This window comes from Stegostoma tigrinum, chromosome 9 (assembly GCF_030684315.1).
Source record: "Stegostoma tigrinum isolate sSteTig4 chromosome 9, sSteTig4.hap1, whole genome shotgun sequence".
NCBI classification, from domain to species: domain Eukaryota; kingdom Metazoa; phylum Chordata; class Chondrichthyes; order Orectolobiformes; family Stegostomatidae; genus Stegostoma; species Stegostoma tigrinum.
The window spans coordinates 98,257,639-98,280,028 of record NC_081362.1 but is presented as its reverse complement, the minus strand read 5'-3'; the positions used below and the strand labels follow the sequence as shown (position 1 = coordinate 98,280,028).

At 45.5% G+C, this 22,390-nt stretch overlaps 1 protein-coding gene across 12 annotated transcripts in view; it reads right to left on the bottom strand.

Moving 5' to 3' along the window:
* The window catches only part of LOC125454981 (protein EFR3 homolog B-like), a 151,043-nt gene that overhangs the window by 9,045 nt on the left and 119,608 nt on the right, over nucleotides 1-22,390 (bottom strand). For 9 of the 12 annotated variants that reach the window (XM_059648793.1, XM_048536406.2, XM_059648796.1 and 6 more), the window contains one exon: nucleotides 17,714-17,820. In XM_059648793.1, the coding sequence (XP_059504776.1) occupies nucleotides 17,714-17,820 (107 nt within the window). Of the gene's footprint in view, nucleotides 1-13,014; nucleotides 13,065-17,713; nucleotides 17,821-22,390 lie in introns of all 12 variants that reach the window. The other 3 variants (XM_048536403.2, XM_048536405.2, XM_048536400.2) reach the window with 3 other exon arrangements.

The following is a 22,390-nucleotide window of genomic DNA, read 5'->3' as shown; positions in this document are numbered from 1 at the left end:
GAAAACTGTGAGCAGTTCAGGGCTCCGTATTTAAGAAATGATGTGTTGGCCTTCGATGGGTTACAAGAATAATTGCACAGATGAAGGGCTTGTCATAAGAGTAGTAGTCAAGGGCTCTGGGTTTGTACTTAAGTGAGTTTAGAAGAGTGAGGGGTAGGGATTCATTGAAACTTGCAAAATACTGAGAGGCGTCTATAGATTGGACATGGAGAAAATGTTTCCACTAGTAGAGGAGACGAGGACGCAATAGCACAGCTTCAGTGTATAACTAACCTACACTAACAGTGCAGAACTAACCTGAGGAGGAATTTCATCAGCCAGAATGTAATGAATCTGTAGAAGACTTTGCTGCAGAAGGCTGTGGAGGTTAAGTCATTAAGTGTATTTAGGGCTGAGATGGATAGGTTCTTTGATTAGTAATGGGATCAAGAGTTACAGAGAGAAGGCAGGGGAATGGGGTTGAGAAAAATATCATGAATGATGGAATGGACTTGGTGCGCCAAATGGCCTAATCCTGCTCCTATATCTTATGGTCTTATGGCTATATGGAAAAAGTGGATTGATAGCATTGAAGGAAAAAGAAATGAAGGAGAAAAGGAAGTATATACATTATTCATATCGCAGCACTCTGCAAGTGCACCTTTTGTTATTTTGTAGTTAGTTGCAGCAGAAACTATTCCAATGACAAACTTTGATGAGCAGTCTATCAGTTCTGATGCTATAAAGCAAGACATTAAGAACTCCCTACCTATCTCTGAACACTAGCACGGGATCTTGTATGTTACTTAACTGGTTTACATCTTACTCAAAATGTAGCATTTTTGACACTGCTGCACTTCCTCTGCGTTGCACTGGTGTAATCAGCCTCGATTGTGTGCTCAAGTTGCATACAGACAAGGATGCTACCACATAATCCAATTTTAATGAAGTCTATCCATTCCTGTTTTTCTATCATATTCCATTGAATTTATTCACATATGAATTAACTTTAATACCAGCTCTTTAGACACTTCTGAGAGAGAAATTTCTCCTTGGATTTATCCACCACAACTCTGTGAACAATTATTTGAGTTATTTTTCGCAAAAGATTAGATCTCAAACGATTCAATCTCTATCTCTTTTCTGACCTTGAAGCATTCTTTCCTTCTCTCACTTCATTTCACTTCACCTACAATTGGTTTAAATAGTTTCAGTGATAAGGGGAACTGCAGATGCTAGAGAATCCAAGATAATAAAATGTGAGGCTGGATGAACACAGCAGGCCAAGCAGCATCTCAGGAGTACAAAAGCTGACGTTTCGGGCCTAGACCCTTCATCAGAGAGGGGGATGGGGTGAGGGTTCTGGAATAAATAGGGAGAGAGGGAGAGGCGGACCGAGGATGGAGAGAAAAGAAGATAGGTGGAGAGAGTATAGGTGGGGAGGTAGGGAGGGGATAGGTCAGTCCAGGGAAGACGGACAGGTCAAGGAGGTGGGATGAGGTTAGTAGGTAGATGGGGGTGCGGCTTGGGGTGGGAGGAAGGGATGGGTGCGAGGAAGAACAGGTTAGGGAGGCAGAGACAGGTTGGACTGGTTTTCGGATGCAGTGGGTGGAGGGGAGATTTTGAAACTGGTGAAGTCCACATTGATACCATTAGGCTGTAGGGTTCCCAAGCGGAATATGAGTTGCTGTTCCTGCAACCTTCGGGTGGCATCATTGTGGCACTGCAGGAGGCCCATGATGGACATGTCAGCTAAAGAATGGGAGGGGGAGTGGAAATGGTTTGCGACTGGGAGGTGCAGTTGTTTGTTGCGAACTGAGCGGAGGTGTTCTGCAAAGCGGTCTCCAAGCCTCCGCTTGGTTTCCCCAATGTAGAGGAAGCCACACCGGGTACAGTGGATGCAGTATACCACATTGGCAGATGTGCAGGTGAACCTCTGCTTAATGTGGAATGTCATCTTGGGGCCTGGGATAGGGGTGAGGGAGGAGGTGTGGGGGCAAGTGTAGCATTTCCTGCGGTTGCAGGGGAAGGTGTCGGGTGTGGTGGGGTTCGAGGGCAGTGTGGAGCGAACAAGGGAGTCACGGAGAGAGTGGTCTCTCCGGAAAGCAGACAGGGGTGGGGATGGAAAAATGTCGTGGGTGGTGGGGTCGGATTGTAGATGGCGGCAGTGTCGGAGGATGATGCGTTGTATCCGGAGGTTGGTAGGGTGGTGTGTGAGAACGAGGGGGATCCTCTTTGGGCGGTTGTGGCGGGGGCGGGGTGTGAGGGATGTGTTGCGGGAAATACGGGAGACGCGGTCAAGGGCGTTCTCGATCACTGTGGGGGGAAAGTTGCGGTCCTTGAAGAACTTGGACATCTGGGATGTGCGGGAGTGGAATGTCTTATCGTGGGAGCAGATGCGGCGGAGGCGGAGGAATTGGGAATAGGGGATGGAATTTTTGCAGGAGGGTGGGTGGGAGGAGGTGTATTCTAGGTAGCTGTGGGAGTCGGTAGGCTTGAAATGGACATCAGTTACAAGCTGGTTGCCTGAGATGGAGACTGAGAGGTCCAGGAAGGTGAGGGATGTGCTGGAGATGGCCCAGGTGAACTGAAGGTTGGGGTGGAAGGTGTTGCTGAAGTGGATGAACTGTTCGAGCTCCTCTGGGGAGCAAGAGGCGGCGCTGATACAGTCATCAATGTACCGGAGGAAGAGGTGGGGTTTGGGGCCTGTGTAGGTTTGGAAGAGGGACTGTTCTACGTAACCTACAAAGAGGCAGGCATAGCTGGGGCCCATGCGGGTGCCCATGGCCACCCCCTTAGTCTGTAGGAAGTGGGAACCTCCGGATACAACGCAACATCCTCCGACACTTCCGCCATCTACAATCCGACCCCACCACCCACGACATTTTTCCATCCCCACCCCTGTCTGCTTTCCGGAGAGACCACTCTCTCCGTGACTCCCTTGTTCGCTCCACACTGCCCTCCAACCCCACCACACCCGGCACCTTCCCCTGCAACCGCAGGAAATGCTACACTTGCCCCCACACCTCCTCCCTCACCCCTATCCCAGGCCCCAAGATGACATTCCACATTAAGCAGAGGTTCACCTGCACATCTGCCAATGTGGTATACTGCATCCACTGTACCCGGTGTGGCTTCCTCTACATTGGGGAAACCAAGCGGAGGCTTGGAGACCGCTTTGCAGAACACCTCCGCTCAGTTCGCAACAAACAACTGCACCTCCCAGTTGCAAACCATTTCCACTCCTCCTCCCATTCTCTAGATGACATGTCCATCATGGGCCTCCTGCACTGCCACAATGATGCCACCCGAAGGTTGCAGGAACAGCAACTCATATTCCGCCTGGGAACCCTGCAGCCTAATGGTATCAATGTGGACTTCACCAGTTTCAAAATCTCCCCTTCCCCAACTGCATCCCTAAACCAGCCCAGTTCGTCCCCTCCCCACTGCACCACACAACCAGCCCAGCTCTTCCCCTCCACCCACTGCATCCCAAAACCAGTCCAACCTGTCTCTGCCTCCCTAACCTGTTCTTCCTCGCACCCATCCCTTCCTCCCACCCCAAGCCGCACCCTCATCTACCTACTAACCTCATCCCACCTCCTTCACCTGTTCGTCTTCCCTGGACTGACCTATCCCCTCCATACCTCCCCACCTATACTCTCTCCACCTATCTTCTTTTCTCTCCATCCTCGGTCCGCCTCCCCCTCTCTCCCTATTTATTCCAGAACCCTCTCCCCATCCCCCTCTCTGATGAAGGGTCTAGGCCCGAAACATCAGCTTTTGTGCTCCTGAGATGCTGCTTGGCCAGCTGTGTTCATCCAGCCTCACATTTTATTATCTTAAATAGTTTCAGTAACTTGTTTTCTCACCCATTAACACGTTAGTTATGATACTAGATGACTATTCCAGAGAATTCAATGCAAATCTAACCAGGAGACTCGGTGAATTTGATTTTAGTTTCAGTCATAAAGCATAGAAGCGGGCCATTTGGCCCACCATATCTACGCCGACCAACAAAGGCCAAACTACACTAACTCTATTTACCAGCACATAATACATAGCTTACTATGCCCTGGCATTTTAAGTGCTCATACAGATTCTTCTTAAATGTTGTGAGAGTACCTGCCTTCACCACCCTCTCAGGCAGTGCATTTCATATATCTACCACGTTTTGAGTGATTTTTTTTCTCAGTTCAAACCCAGCCTAACAAATCTCTCATCATAACTGAGACTTTTAATTTCAAGCACAACTTGGTGAATTGCCTCCGTATCCTCTCCAGGGCAACATATCACTCTGATAGCATGATGAACCAGAACTGCACACAATATTCCACCTCTGGCCTAACCAATGTTTTATAAAGTTGTAACAAGACTTCCTTGCTCCCATATTCTACACCCTGGCTATTGAAGTCAAGCACTCCATATGTCTTCTTCATCACCCATTCTACCAGTGCTGATACATTCAAGGATTGATGGACCAGTACTCTTTGACCCTCAGTACTCCCTTCGGACATATCATTCATTGTGTAAATCTTTCCCTTGTTAAACCTCCCAAAATACAACACCTCACACTTCTCAGGATTAAATTCCATCTACCATTGCTCTGCCCAATTTACCAGCTGATTAATATCAGACTGTAGCCTGAGACCATCCTCCTCACTGTCAATACAACCACCAATTTTCATGTCATCTAAAAACTTGCTAATTATACCCTTTACACTCACATCCAGGTTATTAATGTATATAACAAACAGCAAGGGTCCCAGCACGGATCACTGCGATACACTGCTAGTCACAGGCTTCCAATCATAAAAAGAGCGCTTCACCACCACACTTTGCCTTGTATTTCCAAGCCAGTTTTGGATCCAGGCTGTCAACCTGCTTTGGATTTAATTGATCCTACCTTATCATAGATCATGAAATCACAGAATCCCTACAGTGTCGAAGCAGGAAATTCAGACCATCGACTCGACACCAGACCTCTGAAGAGATTCCCACCCAGACTCAGTCCCTTACCCTATCCCTATAAACCTGCATTTCTCTTCGCTAACTCATCTAGCCTGCCCATTCCTGGACACCAAGGGGCAGTTTAGTATGGCCACTCCACCTAATCGGCACATTTTTGTACTGAGAGGGAACTGGAGCACCTAGAGGAAACCCATGCAGACGTGGGAAGAATATGCAAATTTCACACAGACAGTCACCCCGAAGGCAGACTCAAACCTGGGTCCCTGGTACTGTGAGGCAGCAATACTAACCACTGAGTCATACAACATAGAAAATTACAGCACAGTACAGGACCTTCGGCCCTCGATGTTGTGCCGACCTGTCATACCAATCTCAAGCCCATCTAACCTACACTATTCCATGTACGTCCATATGCTTGTCCAATGACGACTTAAACGTACTTAAAGTTGGCGAATCTACTACTGTTGTAGGCAAAGCGTTCCATTTCCTTACTACTCTGAGTAAAGAAACCACCTCTGACATCTGTCCTATATCTTTCACCCCTCAATTTAAAGCTATGCCCCCTCGTGCTCGCCGTCACCATCCTAGGAAAAAGGCTCTTCCTATCCACCCTATCTAACCCTCTGATTATTTTATATGTTTCAATTAAGTCACCTCTCAACCTTCTTCTCTCTAATGAAAACAGCCTCAAGTCCCTCAGCCTTTCCTCGTAAGACCTTCCCTCCAGACCAAGCAACATCCTAGGAAACCTCCTCTGCACCCTTTCCAAAGTTTCCACATTCTTCTTATAATGCGGTGACCAGAACTGTACACAATACTCCAAGTGCGGCCGCACCAGAGTTTTGTACAGCTTCACCATAACCTCTTGGTTCCGGAACTCGATCCCTCTATTAATAAAAGCTAAAACACTGTATGCCTTCTGAACAGCCCTGTCAACCTGGGTGGCAACTTTCAAGGATCTGTGTACATGGACACCGAGATCTCTCTGCTCATCTACACCGATAAGAATCTTACCATTAGCCCTGTATTTTGCCTTCCGGTTACTCCTACAGAAGTGCATCATCTCACACTTTTCTGCATTAAACTCCATTTGCCACCTCTCAGCCCAGCTCTGCAGTTTATCTATGTCTCTTTGCAACCTACAGCATCCTTCGTCACTGTCCACAACTCCACCAACCTTAGTGTCGTCTGCAAATTTACTAACCCATCCTTCTATGCCCTCATCCAGGTCATTTATAAAAATGGCAAACAGCCATGGACCCAACACCGACCCTTCTGGTACACCACTAGTAACTGGTCTCCAGGATGAACATTTCCCATCAACTACCACCCTCTGTCTTCTTTCAGCAAGCCAATTTCCAACCCAAACTGCTATATCTCCCACAATCCCATTCCTCCGCATTTTGTACAATAGCCTATTGTGGGGAACCTTATCAAATGCCTTGCTGAAATCCATATACACCACATCAACCGGTTTACTCTCATCTACCTGTTTGGTCACCTTCTCAAAGAACTCAAGAAGGTTTGTGAGGCACGACCTTCCCTTCACAAAACCGTGCTGACTATCCCTAATCAATTTATTCTTTTCTAGACGATTATAAATCCTATTCCTTGTAACCTTTTCCATCACTTTACCAACAACTGTGGTAAGGCTCACTGGTCTATAATTACCAGGGTTGTCTCTACTCCCCTTCTTGAACAGGGGAACCACATTTGCTTTCCTCCAGTCATCTGGCACTATTCCTGTAGACAACGACGAGTTAAAGATCAATGCCAAAGGCGCAGCAATCTCCTCCCTGGCTTCCCAGAGGATCTGAGGATAAATCCTATCCGGCCCAGGGGACTTATCTATCTTCACCTTCTGAAAGATTTCTAATACCTCTTCCTTGTGAACCTCAATCCCACCTAGTCTAGTAGCCTGTATCTCAGTATTCTCCTCGACAACATTGTCATTTTCTAGAGTGAATACTGTTGAAAAATATTCATTTAGCGCTACCCCTATCTCATCTGACTCCACACACAACTTACCACTACTATCCGTGATTGGGTCTAATCTTACTTTTGTCATTCTTTTATTCCTTCTAGAAAGCCTTAGAGTTTATCCTGATCCTATCCACCAAAAACTTCTCATGTCTCCTCCTGGCTCTTCTGAACTCTCTCTTTAGGTCTTTCCTGGCTTCCTCGTAGCCCTCAAGTGCCCTAACTGAGCCTTCCCATCTCATCCTAACATAAGCCTTCTTCTTCCTCTTGACCAGAGATTCTACCTCGTTCGTAAACCACGGCTCCCGCACTCTTCAGCTTCCTCCCTGCCTGACAGGTACATATTTGTCTAGGACACATAGGAGCTTTTCCTTGAATAAGCTCCACATTTCTAATGTGCCCATCCCCTGCAGTTTCCTTCCCCATCCTATGCTCCCTAAATTCTTGCCTAATCTCATCGTAATTGCCTTTCCCCCACCTATAACTCTTGCCCAGTTGTATACACCTATACCTTTCCATCACTAAAGTAAACATAACAGAATTGTGATCGCTATCACCAAAGTGCTCACCTACTTCCAAATCTAACACCTGGCCGGGCTCATTACCCAGTACCAAATCTAATGTGGCTTCGCCCCTTGTTGGCCTATCTACATACTGTGTCAGGAAGCCCTCCTGCACACTCTGGGCAAAAACTGACCCATCTATAGTACTCGAACTATAGTGTTCCCAGTCAATATTTGAAAAGTTGAAGTCCCCCATGACAACTACCCTGTCGCTCTCACTCCTATCGACACTCATCTTTGCTAACCTTTTCCTCTACATCTCTGGAACTATTCGGAGGCCTATAGAAAACTCCCAACAGGGTGACCTCTCCTTTCCTGTTTCTAACCTCAGCCCATACTACCTCAGTTGACGAGTTCCCAAACATCCTTTCTGCAACTGTCATACTGTCCTTGACCAACAATGCCACACCTCCGCCCCTTTTACCATCTTCTCTGTTCTTACTGAAACATCTAAATCCCGGAACCTGCAACAACCATTCCTGTCCCTGCGCTATCCATGTCTCCGAAATGGCCACAACATCGAAGTTCCAGGTATTAACCCATGCTGCAAGTTCACCCACCTTATTCCGGACGCTCCTGGCATTGAAGTAGACACACTTCAATCCAACTTCTTGCTTGCCGGTGCCATCTTGCTTCCCTGAAACTTTATTTCGGACCACCCTACTCTCAACCTTTCCTATAGTCGAACTACAATTTTGGTTCCCATCCCTTTGCTGAATTAGTTTAAACCCACCCGAATAGCCTTAGCAAATTTCCCCCCCCCCCAGGATATCGGTACCCCTCTGGTTCAGGTGAAGACCACCTTGCTTGTAGAGGTCCCACCTACCCCAGAAAGAGACCCAATTATCCAAGAATCCAAAACCCTCCCTCCTGCACCATCCCTGTAGCCTTATCTGCACCCTTTCAAAAGCAAAACAAACATGACAGGCAACTATTTTTACACAGTGGTTAGTGTGTAGAATGAACTGCCAGAGGAAGTGGTGGTTGGAAGTACAGTTACAATATTTAAAAGGCATTTGGATAAGTAGATGAATAGGAAAGGCTTGGAGGGAAATGGGCCAAATGCAGGCAAGTGGGACTAATTTAGTTTGGGAACATGGTTGGCATGGACCAAATGGACTGAAGCGTCCGTTTCCCATTCTGTATGTCTCCATGTTAGGATGGATTTGTTAGGGGAATATCATATCTAACTATCTTTGAGTTTTTTTAAATGGGTTAACAGAGAGGATTGATGACAGTAATGCCAATGATGAGATGTACATGGACTTTCAGAAGGTATTGATATAGTGACTTACAAAGACTTGTAAGGTAATTTATACGTCATGGAAAGAACGGTCAGTCATAACATGGATGCAAAATTTGCCACCCAATGGAAACAGAGAGCAATGGGTATTTTTTGATCTGGAAGAAAATTTGTAGTGGAGCTTCCCAGGGTCCGGTATTGGGAACCTAATGTGTCCTTAAGATCTAGATCTGTGTGTGAAGGGAACAATTTCAAAGTTTGCGGATGAGAACAGAATTTTTAATTGTGGGGAGGATGGTTCAACAACTTCAAAAGAGCATTGATAAGTTGGTGGAGTAGGCAGATAGACGGCAGATGGAGTCCAATATGGAGAAATGAGGGAATGTATTTTGGCAGAAGCAACATGGAGAGACAGTATAAAACGTATTCCAAAAGGTACAGAGGACCAGGAAGGTCTGGGTGGAGATGTATACAAGTCATTAAAGGTGGCAAGGTGGGTAGAGACAAAGCATCAGTACTCTGAGTTTCATAAATAGAGACAGAGAGTTCAAGAGCAGTTAGGTTATAATGAACTTACGTAAGACATTGGCTAGGCCTCAGCTGAAATGGTGTGTACAGTTCTGGGAGTTATATGACTGGAAGGGTGTGAATGCATTTGGAGACAATGCAGGAGAGCCCTATGAGAATGGCTCCAGTATTGGGACACTTCAGTTATGAGCAAAGATCGAGATGTGGGATTATTTTCCTTTACAAGGAAAAGGCTAAAATGAGATTTGACATAAATTTTTGAAATCATGAAAGATATGGATTAAGGGGAAAGGGAGAAACAAATTTTGTGCTTTTCAAACAAAATAGCATGTATCTGCAATTTCAAATCTGCAAATGCAAGCTCACCCCCTAGATTTATATGTATGTGCATGAGACAGAGAGAGAGAGAGTGAGAGGGGGAGAGAGAGAGAGACAGAGAGAGAGAGAGAGAGAGAGAAAGTGTGTGTGTACATGTATTTGTGTGAATGTGCGTGAGAGAGTGTGTGTATGAAAGAGGTCTATGTGAGTGTGTGAGTACGTGCGTAAGAATGTGTTTGTATGAGACTGTATAGTGTGGTGGGGTCAACTTGGCTATAACAGAGTGAGGCTGATAGCCAAGTCTGGTAGCCATGAGGACAACCTCAACTGGGATCTTGGGTTCATGTCGCACAACAGTTGACCCCACCATATTTTACCGTGATGACCATGAAGCCATTGTTGATTGTCAGAAAAACCCTTCTGGTCCACTAATGTCCTTTAGGGAGGGAAACTGCCATTCTTACCTGGCCTGGCCTACATGTGACTCCAGACCCATAGCACTTAACTGCCCTCTGGGCAATTATGGATGGGTAATAAATGCTGCCTCGCCTTGTCCCCTGAATGAATAAAAAAAATGCTCACACACGTACTCATACACACACACTCTCACACACAAACACACACATACACACACGCACAGACATGCTCTCACACATACACATTCACACTTATACGCGTGCACACATGTGCGCGCGTATGTAAATCTAGGGGGTGAATTTGCATTTGCAGATTTCTAATTGTGGATACATTCTATTTTGTTCAAAAAGCACACAAATGTATAGACAGTTAATGTGGTATTTTATAAATTCCTACTTTGGAAATAAAACCAGTCTGACTCCAAGTTGATATACAGCCATATCCTAAACAAGGCCTTACACATAAAATGCATTGTCTGATGTGGGATGTCACCTCTGGTGTACTGAGGGAACTGATAAAATCTTTCGCTATCTCCGAGCACTGATATCAAAGAACAAAGAAAATTATAGCACAGGAACAGGCTCTTCGGCCCTCCAGGTCTGCTCCGATCCAGATCCTCTTTTTAAACCTGTCGCCTATTTTCCAAGGATCTGCATCCCTCTGCTCCCTGCCCATTCATGTAACTGTCTAGATGCATCTTTAAATGATGCTATCATGCCCACTTCTACCACCTCTGCTGGCAACACGGTCCAGGCACCCACCACCCTCTGCGTAAAGAACTTTCCACGCATATCTCCCTTAAACTTTTCCCCTCTCATCTTGAAATCATGACCCCTCGTAATTGAGTCCCCCACTCTGGGAAAAAGCTTCTTGCTATCCACCTTGTCTCTACCTCTCATGATTTTGTGGACCTCAATCAGGTTCCCCCTCAACCCCCGACTTTCTATTGTAAATAATCCTAATCCACCCAATCTCTTTTCATAGCTAGCGCCCTCCATACCTGGCAACATCCTAGTGAACCTCCTCTGCACCCTCTCCAAAGCATCTACATCCTTTTGGTAAAGTGGCGACCAGAACTGTGCGCTGTATTCCAAATGTGGTTGAACCAAAGTCCAATACAACTATAACATGACCCACCAAGTCTTGTAGTCAATACCCCGAGCGATGAATGAAAGCACGCCATACGCCTTCTTGACCACTCTATCCACCTGTGTTGCCACCTTCAGGGTATAATGGACCTGAACACCCAAATCTCTCTGTGCATCAATCTTCCCCAGGGCTTTCCCATTTACCACATAGTTCGCTCTTGGATTGGATCTTCCAAAATGCATCACTTCGCATTTGCCTGGATTGAACTTCATCTGCCATTTCTCTGTCCAACTCTCCAATCTATCTGTATTCTGCTGCATTCTCTGACAGTCTCCTTCACTATCTGCTACTCCACCAATCTTAGTGTCATCTGCAAACTTGCTAATCAGACCATCTATACCTTCCTCCAGATCATTTATGTATATCACAAACAACAGTAGTCCCAACACGGATCCCTGTGGAACACCACTGGTCACAGGTCTCCATTTTGAGAAACTCCCTTCCACTACAACTCTGTCTCCTGTTGCCCAGCCAGTTCTCTATCCATCTAGCTAGAACACCCTGGGCCTCATGTGACTTCACTTTCTCCAACACCCTGCCATGGGGAACCTTATCAAACGCCTTACTGAAGTCCAAGTATATGACATCTGCAGTCCTCCCCTCATTAATCAACTTTGTCACTTCCTCAAAGAATTCTATCAAGTTGGTAAGACATGACCTTCCCTGCACAAAACCATGCTGCCGATCACTAATAAGCCCATTTTGGTCCAAATGTAAATAGATCCTATCCCTCAGTACCTTCTCCAGCAGCTTCCCTACCACTGATGTCAGGCTCACCGGTCTATAATTACCTGGATTATTCTTGTTACCCTTCTTAAACAAGGGGACAACATTAGCAATTCTCCAGTCCTCCGGGACCTCACCCGGGTTTCAGGATGCTGCAAAGATATCTGTTAAGGCCCCGGCTATTTCTTGTCTTGCTTCCCTCACTAACCTGGAATAGAACCCATCTAGACCTGGGGACTTGTCCACCTTAATGCCTTTTAGAATACCCAACACATCTCCCCGCCTTATGCCGACTTGACCTATAGTAATCAAACATCTATCCCTAACCTCAACATCCGTCACGTCCCTCTCCTCAGTGAATACAGACGCAAAGTACTTGTTAAGAATCTCACTCATTTTCTCTGACTCCTCGCATAAATTCCCTCCTTTCTCCTTGAGTGGGCCAACCCTTTCTCTAGTTTCACTAGAAATTCAGGAATTTGCATATTAATCCTTTCTAACTGATTAACGTTTTCACAGCCGTCTTCGGTTTGTTCAACACCACATTAGTTTTATGACCCTTTGCTCTTATTGCTTATCAGTTCTGTGTCCGATGCTACCTCTCTCACTGACAGCCAAAGAAGGAGTGAGGCCCTGAAAGCTTGTGTCTTCAAATAAACCTGTTGGACTATAGCCTGGTGTTGTGTGATTTTTGACCTTGTCCACCTCAGTCCAACACCAGCACCTCCACATCATACTTATAAACGGATCAAAACCAGAGGGCACAGCTGTAAAGCGATTTGACTCTTTCACACAATGAATAGTTAGGGTTTGGAATTTATTTTCTGAAGGTGTGGTGGAAACAACTTCTATAAGGTACTCAAGAGGGCACTGGATGTTTATTTTAAAAAGTCTAAATGGTTCATTAATGTGCTTCAGAGAAGGAAATTTCACTCAGCCAGGTTTACACTAAATAAACACAACTGACACAAAGAGGCTGGGACAATAGTTAATTCTATCAAACTGCCATCCAATAAAATGACCCATCACCAGATTTTCGGGATAATCAATAATGGGCAATAAATTTGCTTTGCTAATAAACATGAACATATTATTTTTATTCAGCGTGGGAATAAAGAACTAAGGCTCAGCATGACTTACCTTATGGTTATCTCAAATATTTGATTCAGTTTACTCTGCAGAATAGTTGCCTAAAATTAAAAGATTGAGAAGGACAATTGAATAGATAAAATGTCTGGACATGGAAAAAATATAATAAATTCGACTATCGCAGCTTCAGATCAAAACCCCATCTCATCATTCCCCATACAGGAATCTAAAATACAGGGGTGGGGGTGGGTGAGAGAGAGAGATAGAGAGAGAGACAGAGAGAGAGAGAGACAGAGAGAGAGAGAGAGAGACAGAGAGAGGACAGGTACAGAGAAAGAGAAAGAGAGAGTTGAGCAGTCAGGAAGGGGAACAAATGTGGGTGAGAGAGAGGGGCAGTCCAGAGTGGGGAGTGGGAGATACAGTCTGAACAGGAGCTGTGTGAGGAAGAGAGAGAAGCAGCTAAGAAATGGGCATGTAAAACTAGACACTTTGTGTTGGGGTAAATAAAGGAGTGTTCCAATTAGTGGCTGAATGGGGTACTCAAGAATGGAAAACTCTGATTTTTACACATAGATTATCCTGGAATTTTCAAGGATGTAACCAGCAGAGTTGATAAATAGAAGTCAGTGGATGTGGTTTAGTTGAACATTCAGAAGGCTTTTCCCACTTAAGAGATGAGTGAAATTAAAGCGCGTGGGTCTAGGGGCAGTGTAATGACAGTGATAGAGAACTGGTTGACAAAAAAACAGAAATTGGGAATAAAAGGATCTTTCACTGAGTGGCAGGTAGTGAAATACTGGGGTACTGCTTCAGCCTCATCTTCACAATATATGTTCATGATTTAGATGTGTGAACCAAATGTAATATCTGTTTACAGATGGCACAATGCCAGTTGGGAGAGTGAGTTCTAAGGAAAACGCAGAGATACTTCAGTGTGATTTGAACAAGTTGTGAATGGTCAAATACATGGCAGATGCAGCAAAACCTGGATAAATATAAGCTTATTCATTGCGATAGCAAAAACAGGAAGGCAGCTCATTATATGAATGCTGATAGATTGACAAATATGGGGGTGTGGGTTGCAATGAGACCTGGATATCCTTGTATACCAGTTGTTGGAAGTATGCATCTAGGTGCAGGAGGTAGTGAAGAAGGTAAATGCTATATTGGTCCTCATAACAACAGGATTCACATTCCAGAGCAGGGATGTCTTGCTGAAATTGTACAGGGCCTTGGTAAGATCACCCCTTAGTACTATGTGCTGGTCTGGTCTCCTTATGTGAGGCAAGATGCCTGAACTATGGATTGAGTGCAACAAAGATTTACCAGACTGATTTCTGGGATGGCAACACTGAAGTATGAAGAGAAAGTGGATCAATCAGGGCTAGTATGGCCTCATTTGGAATATTGTGTACAGTTCTGGTCACCCCATTACAGGAAGGATGTGGAAGCATTGGAAAAGGTGCACAGGAGATTTACCAGGATGTTGCCTGGTCTGGAGTGAAGGCCCTATGAAGAAAGGCTGAGGGACTTGGGTCTGTTCTCATCGGAGAGAAGGAGGCTAAGAGGGGATTTAATAGAGACATGCAAGATGATCAGAGGGTTAGATAGGGTGGACAGTGAGAGTCTTTTTCTGAGGATGATGACGTCAGCTTGTACGAGGGGGCATAGCTACAAATTGAGGGATGATAGATTTAAAACAGATGTCAGAGGCAGGGTCATTACTCAGAGTGGTAAGGGCGTGGAACGCCCTGCCTGCCAGTATAGTTAACTCAGCCACATTTGGGGTATTTAAACAGTCCTTGGATAAGTATATGGATGATGATGGGATAGTGTAGGGGGATGGCTTAGATTAGTTCACAGTTCGGCGCATGAAGGGCCTGTTCTGTGCTGTATTGTTCTATGTTCTATATTTACTAGATTTTAGAAGAGCAGGAATTTCTTAGAAATCACGATCCTACTGAATGACAATGCAGGCTTGAGGGGGCCTAACAGACTACTTTTGAGCCTATTTCTTATGATCATACAGTTTACAACCTAAAAAATTCCAACAGGAGCAGAGACAGTAAATGCAGGAAGGAGGTTTCCGATGACAATTCAGACCACTGGTTGCAGTCAAAGAATATGGTCTCGGCCATTGACAACAGAGATAAGCAGAAATTTCTTCACCCAGCAGATGGTGAGCCTGTGGAATTTTCTGCCACAAAAAGCAACTGAGGCCAAAACATTGAATGTTTTCAAGAAGGGGTTTGCTGTAGTTTTCAGGGCCAGAAGAATCAAAGAATATCGGGCCACAACAGGAATTGAGATGGTGATCAGTCTGGTCACAGTGAATGGCGAAGCAGGCTTGAAGGTCTGAATGGACTATATCTGCTCCTACTTTCTACATTTCTGTGAATTACTGTAAAGCTTTTGATTACGAGGGGAATACTTTATTTGCAGTTATCATTATAATGATAATCATCATAACATTAGTTCCTGATGGACACAATGTTCTCTCCAGGTGCCTAACTATTTACATGAAGCAGGTTTGTAGAGGTTACTAATACAAAAGTGAAATACTGAAGATGTCGGAAATCTGAAGCACAACCAAAAATCCTGAAAATACCATAAGATTATGCCCTCTGGTCCTAGACTCTCTCACTGAGGAAACAGCCCCTCAGCATCTGTCAAGTACCCTAAAAATCTTGTAAGAACAAGGCTGCACCTCATTCTTCTTACCTCTAATGAGTACAGGTCCAATCTGTTCATCCGTCTTCATAAGACAGATCCTCTATACCTGGATCAGCCAAATGAACCTTGTCTGGACGATCTCCAATTACAACATGCCTTTGCTTAGATAGAGGTCTGAAACGATTCAAGTATTCTAAATGTGGTCTGCCTAGTGCCTTGTATAGTATTAGCAAAGCCTCAATGCTTTTATACTCCATCGCCTTTGAATTAAAGCCAAAATTCCATTTGCCTTTCTAATGGGAGGGGTAGCTTAATGTGTTGGTGAGAGAGGTCCCAGTGTCAATGACAGTCGTCCCGAGAAATGGCAATTGCAGGAGCAGGCAGCCCAAGGTGGCCGGTGGTGGAATGAGAGTGAGAGATGGTGCCATAAATGATGATTTTTAAACTTTTCACTGTATTTATGTGAGTACATGTGACAATTAACCTAAATCATAAGTTTTAGGAGTAGAATTAAGCCTTTCAGCCCATCAAGTCTGCTCCACCATTTGATCAATGTTGACATTTTCTCAAACTGATTCTCCTGCCTGCTCCCTGTGACCCTTGGTCCCCTTACTAATCAAGAAACTATCTAGCTCTGTCTTATACACACTCCGTGACCTGGCCTTCACAGCCTTCTGTGTTCATATGACAGACAGAAGTTGAGGTGGACAAATTGGGCTGAACAGTTGGTTTTCATCTTTGGTACTCTTTGATCAAACTGAGTGGTAGGCTCATGATTCACCAAAGAACAAAGAAACCTACAGCACAGGAACAGGCCCTTCGGCCCTCCAAGCCTGCGCCGATCAAGATCCTCTGTCTAACCTGTCATCTATTTTCTAACGGTCTGTGCCCATTTGCTCCCTGCCCATCCATGTACCTGTCCAAATATATCTTAAAAGACGCTAACGTGTCTGCGCCTACCGCCTCCGCTGGCAATGCGTTCCAGGCACCCATCACCCTCTGCGTAAAGAACTTTCCACCTCTCACTTTGAATTCATGACACCTAGTAATTGAGTCCCCCACTTTGTGAAAAAGCTTTTTGCTATCCACCCTGTCTATACCCCTCATGATTTTGTACACCTCAATCAAGTCCCCCCTCAATCTCCATCTTTCTAATGAAAATAATCCTAAACTACTCAACCTCTCTTCATAGCTAGCACCCTCCATACCAGGCAACATCCTGGTGAACCTCCTCTGCATCCTCTCCAAAGCATCCACATCCTTTTGGTAATGTGGCGACCAGAACTGCACACAGTACTCCAAATGTGGCCGAACCAAAGTAGACATTTGGGACATATGCAAAATATTGCTGGGGCAGCTTAACTGGGATACAAAAAATACATAATTTAGGATGATAAAGGATGTAAACTTGAAACATTGATTTTCCCTCTTCTCTGATGCTGCCTGATCTGCTGTGTTCCTCCAGTTTCACACTGTATTGACTCTGACACCAGCATCTGCAGTTTTTGCTATTTCCAAGAAATTCCTGGGGCAACTTAAATGGGATACAAAAAATATATAATTTAATTTAGATTTAAAATAAATCTAAATCTATATCGTGCATTTTTTGTATCCCAATTAAGCTGCTCCAGCAATTTTTTGCTTATGTCCCAAACATTTTCTGGTGAATCATGAGCCAGTGTGATTATTTTTCTCCTTTAATTAATTTTTCATTGGCTAATTACCTGACCCCCAAATGTTTGATTGATTGATTGACCGATTTATTGCCACACGTACCTAAATTCAATGAAAACCTCTGTTTACAAGCAGTACAGGCAGATCATAGTAAGGAAGAACATACAGGTCATATGGCGCTTGGACAGAGAGAGGCACAGAGGAGGTGCTCAAAGCAAGATCAACATTAAAAATGACAAATGAATTTGGCCATTTACCTCAGCCCCACAGCCATGTTACATCATTCTACGCAAATTAGCTTGCACGTACTATCATGGGCTTTCTCATCATGGAACACAAAATAAGAAAGGTGTTCAGATTTTATTAGTCTCTGCACACATTCTTATAAACTGCATGATCTTACCCTTGCTCCACAATGGGCTGCTATCTCTTCAAATGGAGCTTTCTGAAATTTTTCCACCACTTGTCGTCGTCTCTCTCTCTCCTGTTCTTCCATGACACCACCATCTACTGACCAAGAAAGACACTTTATCAGAACAGCCAGTAACATTCACTCTCAGATCTTGCTGCTGTTGAGCTATCAAAAATACCAGAGGCATGGCCTTCCTCACTTAGGTATATTCATAAAGAAAAGACCATATTCTACTCATCTCTTTTGTAGATTTCCCATGGCTTTCATACTTCAGAACAGAATTAGAGGCTGAGATTTTCTGACCAAGTTCAGACATTGGATAGAGGCAGAATGATCGTAGAGTGTCTTAGGCAGGTACTGAATCATTTTGACACCAGTCCAAATTTTCTGTCACCATTTCACAAAGATGACAAAATGCTCAAATAATTTAGGTCCATACTTATATAAAAGGAGGCGGTGATATGGCAATGCTGTATTCTCCTTCATTACTGCTTAGTTCCAATGACTCGGGGTCACAAAACAACATTAGGAGCTACTCACGAGGCAGTAATCAGCCGAAAGGGCAAAAAGAACACAGTACTAAGAATGCTGGAAATCCAAAATAAAAACAAAGTGCTGAAGAAATTCAGCAGGTCTCACAGCATTTGTGTAGAGAAAACCAAAGTTAACAAATAGACACTGACATGACTCTTTGGAATATAGTCATATTGGAATAGAGAAATTAACTCCGTTTCTCTCCCCACAGATACTGCAAGAGATTTTGAGTTTCTTCAGCACTTTCTACTTGTACATCAGCTGAAAGAGCTGAGCTTTTTTTCAACTGTTTCAAATATTCATAATTCACAGATTCTTTTCAGGTTGTCTCTGGGCGGCACGGTGGCTCGGTTGTTAGCACTGCTGCCTCAATTCCACCCTTGGGTGTCTGCGTTGAATTTGCACATTCTGTTTCAGCGTGGATTTCCTCTGGATGCTCTAGTTTCCTCCCACAATCCAGAGATGTGCAGGTTATATGCAGCACTCCCTCAGCATTCCAGGTATCAAGTGAATACACCTTCACTGAAAAGATTCCAATGCATTTACATCATTCCTTAAATAAGTTGAGCAGTACTGTGTACAGTACTCCAAATGTAGTCCTACCAGCACCCTGTATAACTGAAGCATAACTTTTTAATATTCTCCTTAGAATAAACAATAACATTCTATTAGCTTTCCTAATTACTTGCTGAACCTGCATACTAACAATTTGCAACTCACGCAGAAGCACACCAGACCCCTCTGCATCTCAGAGATCTGCAATCTCTCGCAAGCTAGATAAAATGTTTCTGTTTTTATCCTTTCTGTCAAAATGTACTATTTCACTTTTTCCTCTTTTTTACTTCATTTGCCAAATCATTGCCCATTCAATTAACCTATCCATTTCATTTTAAATTTTAAATCAGTCATTCTTGTCTATGTGCGAGTCCAGATGCACAGCAATGGGATTAAGGAAAGATGTTTTAAACTTGAAAGGGTAGGGAAAGACTTACAAGCATGCTGCCAGGTTTGGAGGGTTTGAGCTACAGGTAGAGGCTGAATAAGCTGGGACTATTTTCTCTGGAGCACTGGCAGTTGAGGGATGGCTTCTTAGAGGTTTATAAAATCATGAGCGGCATGGATAGGGTGAATTGTCTAAGTCTTTTTCCCAGGGTAGAGGAGTCCAAAACTAGACGGCATAAGTTTAAGATGATAGGGGAAAGATTTAAAAGGGACCTAAGGGGCAACTTTTTCACGCAGAGGGTGATATTTATGGGATGAGCTGCAAGAGGAGGTGGCGAAGGCTGGTAAATGTGGCAGCTTCCTTCCTAGGAGTTAAGGAGCAGCTGCTGAAATTGTTAATTAGAGATTACAAGGTGTAGATCTGGATGAACACAGCAGGCCAAGCAGCATCAGAGGAGCAGGAAAGCTGACGTTTCGGGCCTAGACACTTCTTCAGAAATGGGGGAGGGGAAGGAGGATCTGAAATAAATAGGGAGAGAGGGGGAGGCCGATAGAAGATGGAAAAAGGAGAAGATAGGTAGAGACAAGGCAGACCGGTCAAAGAGGCAGGGATGGAGCTGGTAAAGGTGAGTGTAGGTAGGGAGGATATAAGTCAGTCCAGGGAGGACAGACAGGTCAAGGGGGTAGGATGAGGTTAGTAGGTAGGAGATGAGGGTGGCTCGTGAGGTGTGAGGAGGGGATAGGTTGGAGGAAGGACAAGTTAGGGAGGCGGGGATAAGCTGGGCTGGTTTTGCGAAGCAGTGGAGGGAGGGGAGGTTTTGAAGCTTGTGAGATCCACATTGATACCATTGGGCTGCAAGGTTCCCAAGCAGAATGAGTTGCTGTTCCTGCAATCTTTGGGTAGCATCATTGTGGCACTGCCGGAGGCCCAGAACGGACATGTCATCTGCGGAATGGGAGGGGGAGTTGAAATGTTTTGCGACTGGGAGGTGCAGTTGTTTAGTGCGAACCGAGCGTAGGTGCTCTGCAAAGCGGTCCCTAAGCCTCCACTTGGTTTCTCTGATGTGGAGGAGGCCACAGCGGGAACAGTGGATGCAGTATACCACATTGGCGGCTGTGCAGGTGAACATTTGCTAGATGTGGAAAGTCTTCTTGGGGCTTGGGATGGGGGTGAGTGGGGAGGTATAGGGGCAGGTGTAGCACTTCCTGCAGTTGCAGGGAAAAGGGCCTGGTGTGGTGGGGCTGAAGGGGAGTGTGGAGTGGACAAGGGAGTCACGGAGAGAGTGGTACCTCCAGAAAACAGATAAGGGTGGGGAGGCAAAAATGTCTTTGGTGGTGGGGTCCGATTACAGATGGTGGAAGTGTTGGAGGACAATGCGGTGGATCCGGAGGTTGTTGGGGTGGTACGTGAGCATGTGGGAGATTCTGTTTTGGTTGATATTGTGGAGATGGGGTGTGAGGGATGAGCTGTGGGAAATGTGGGAGACACGGTCAAGGGAGTTCTTGACCACTGAGGGGGCCAAGTTGCCTTGAAAAATGAGGACATCTGAGATGTACAGGAGTGGAATGCCTCATCCTGGGAACAGATGCGGTGGAGGCGAAGGAATTGGGAATAGGGGATGGCATTTTTGCAGGAAGGTGGGCGGGAGGTGGTGTATTCTAGGTAGCTGTGGGAGTCGGTAGGCTTGAAATGGCTATCGGTTTCTAGGTGTTCGCCAGAGATGGAGGCAGAGAGGTCCAGGAAGGAGAGAGAGGTATCAGAGATGGTCCAGGCGAACTTAAGGTTGGGGTGGAAGGTGTTGGTGAAGTGGATGAACTGTTTGAGCTCCTTGTGGGTGCACGAGGCGGCACCGATACAGTCATCAATGTAACGGAGGAAGAGGTGGGGTTTAGGGCCAGTGTAGGTACGGAAGAGGGATTGTTCCACATAACCTAAAAAGATACAGGCATAACTTGGGCCCATGCAGGTATCTATGGCCACCCCCTTTGTCTGTACGAAGTGGGAGGAATTGAAAGAGAAAGTTGTTGAGGGTGAGGACGAGTTCGGCTAAGCGGGTGAGGGTTTTAGAGGAGGGGGACTGGCTGGGCCTGTGGGACAGGAAGAAGTGAAGGGCCTTAGGCCATCTGTATGGAGAATGCAGGTGTATAGGGACTGGACGTCCCTAGTAAAGATGAGGTGTTGGGGACCGGGGAATTGGAAATTCTGGAGGAGGTGGAGGGCTTGGGTGTGTCACGGACGTGCAGAGGGTGTTCCTGGACCAAGGTGGAGAAAATGGAGTCCAGAGAGGTGGAGATAAGTTCGGTCGGGCAGGAGCAGGCGGAGACAATGGGTTGACCAAAGCAGTCAGGTTTGTGGATTTTGGAAAGGAGATAGAAACGGGCGGTGCAGGGTTGGTAAACGATGAGGTTGGAGGCTGTGGTTGGGAGGTCACCTGAAGTGATGAGGTTGTGGATGGTTTGGGAGAGAATGGTTTGGTGGTTGGGGGTGGGGTCATGATCAAGGGGGCGGTAGGAGATGTCGGAGAGTTGGCATTTGGCCTTGGCGATGTAGAAGTCAGTGCACCATACTGCAACTGCGCCTCCCTTGTCCAAGGGTTTTATGGTGAGGTTGGGATTGGAGCCGAGAGAGCAGACAGCTGCACATTCTGCAAGGGAGAGGTTGGAGTGGGTGAGAGGGTGGAGAGTGTGAGGCGATTGATGTCACGACAGCAGTTGGAGATGAAGAGGGTGAGGGGGGAACAGGAGACCTTGGGGTGGTGTCCAGGAGGAGGGAGTGTGTTGGAGATGAGAGAAGGGGTCAATAGAGGGAGGGTTAGGCTTACCGGAGGCGGTGGAAAAGCTGCCCAATGTCCAAACGTGAGCTTGATGTGTGGCTGGAGGGAGACAAAGGTGAGTCCTTTATTGAGGACTGACTGTTCGTCCTCAGTAAGGGGGAGGTCTGGGGGAATTGTGAATGTTAATCATGTCTGTCTGGGGTAATGGGACAGTTTTCACTTGGACACATCAAACTGGCATTCACACGTGACTGGTAAGAACACACATCATGTATTCATCAGAGCAGCCAGCCGGTGCCTGAGGGATATAGGGTTGGGGTCAAATGTACATTGTGGCATACACTGTATCGTGTTGTCTCATCAGACGAAACCTTTCGTCCTTAATGAGAGATACAGAGCCCCACCTGCTGCTGTGTTT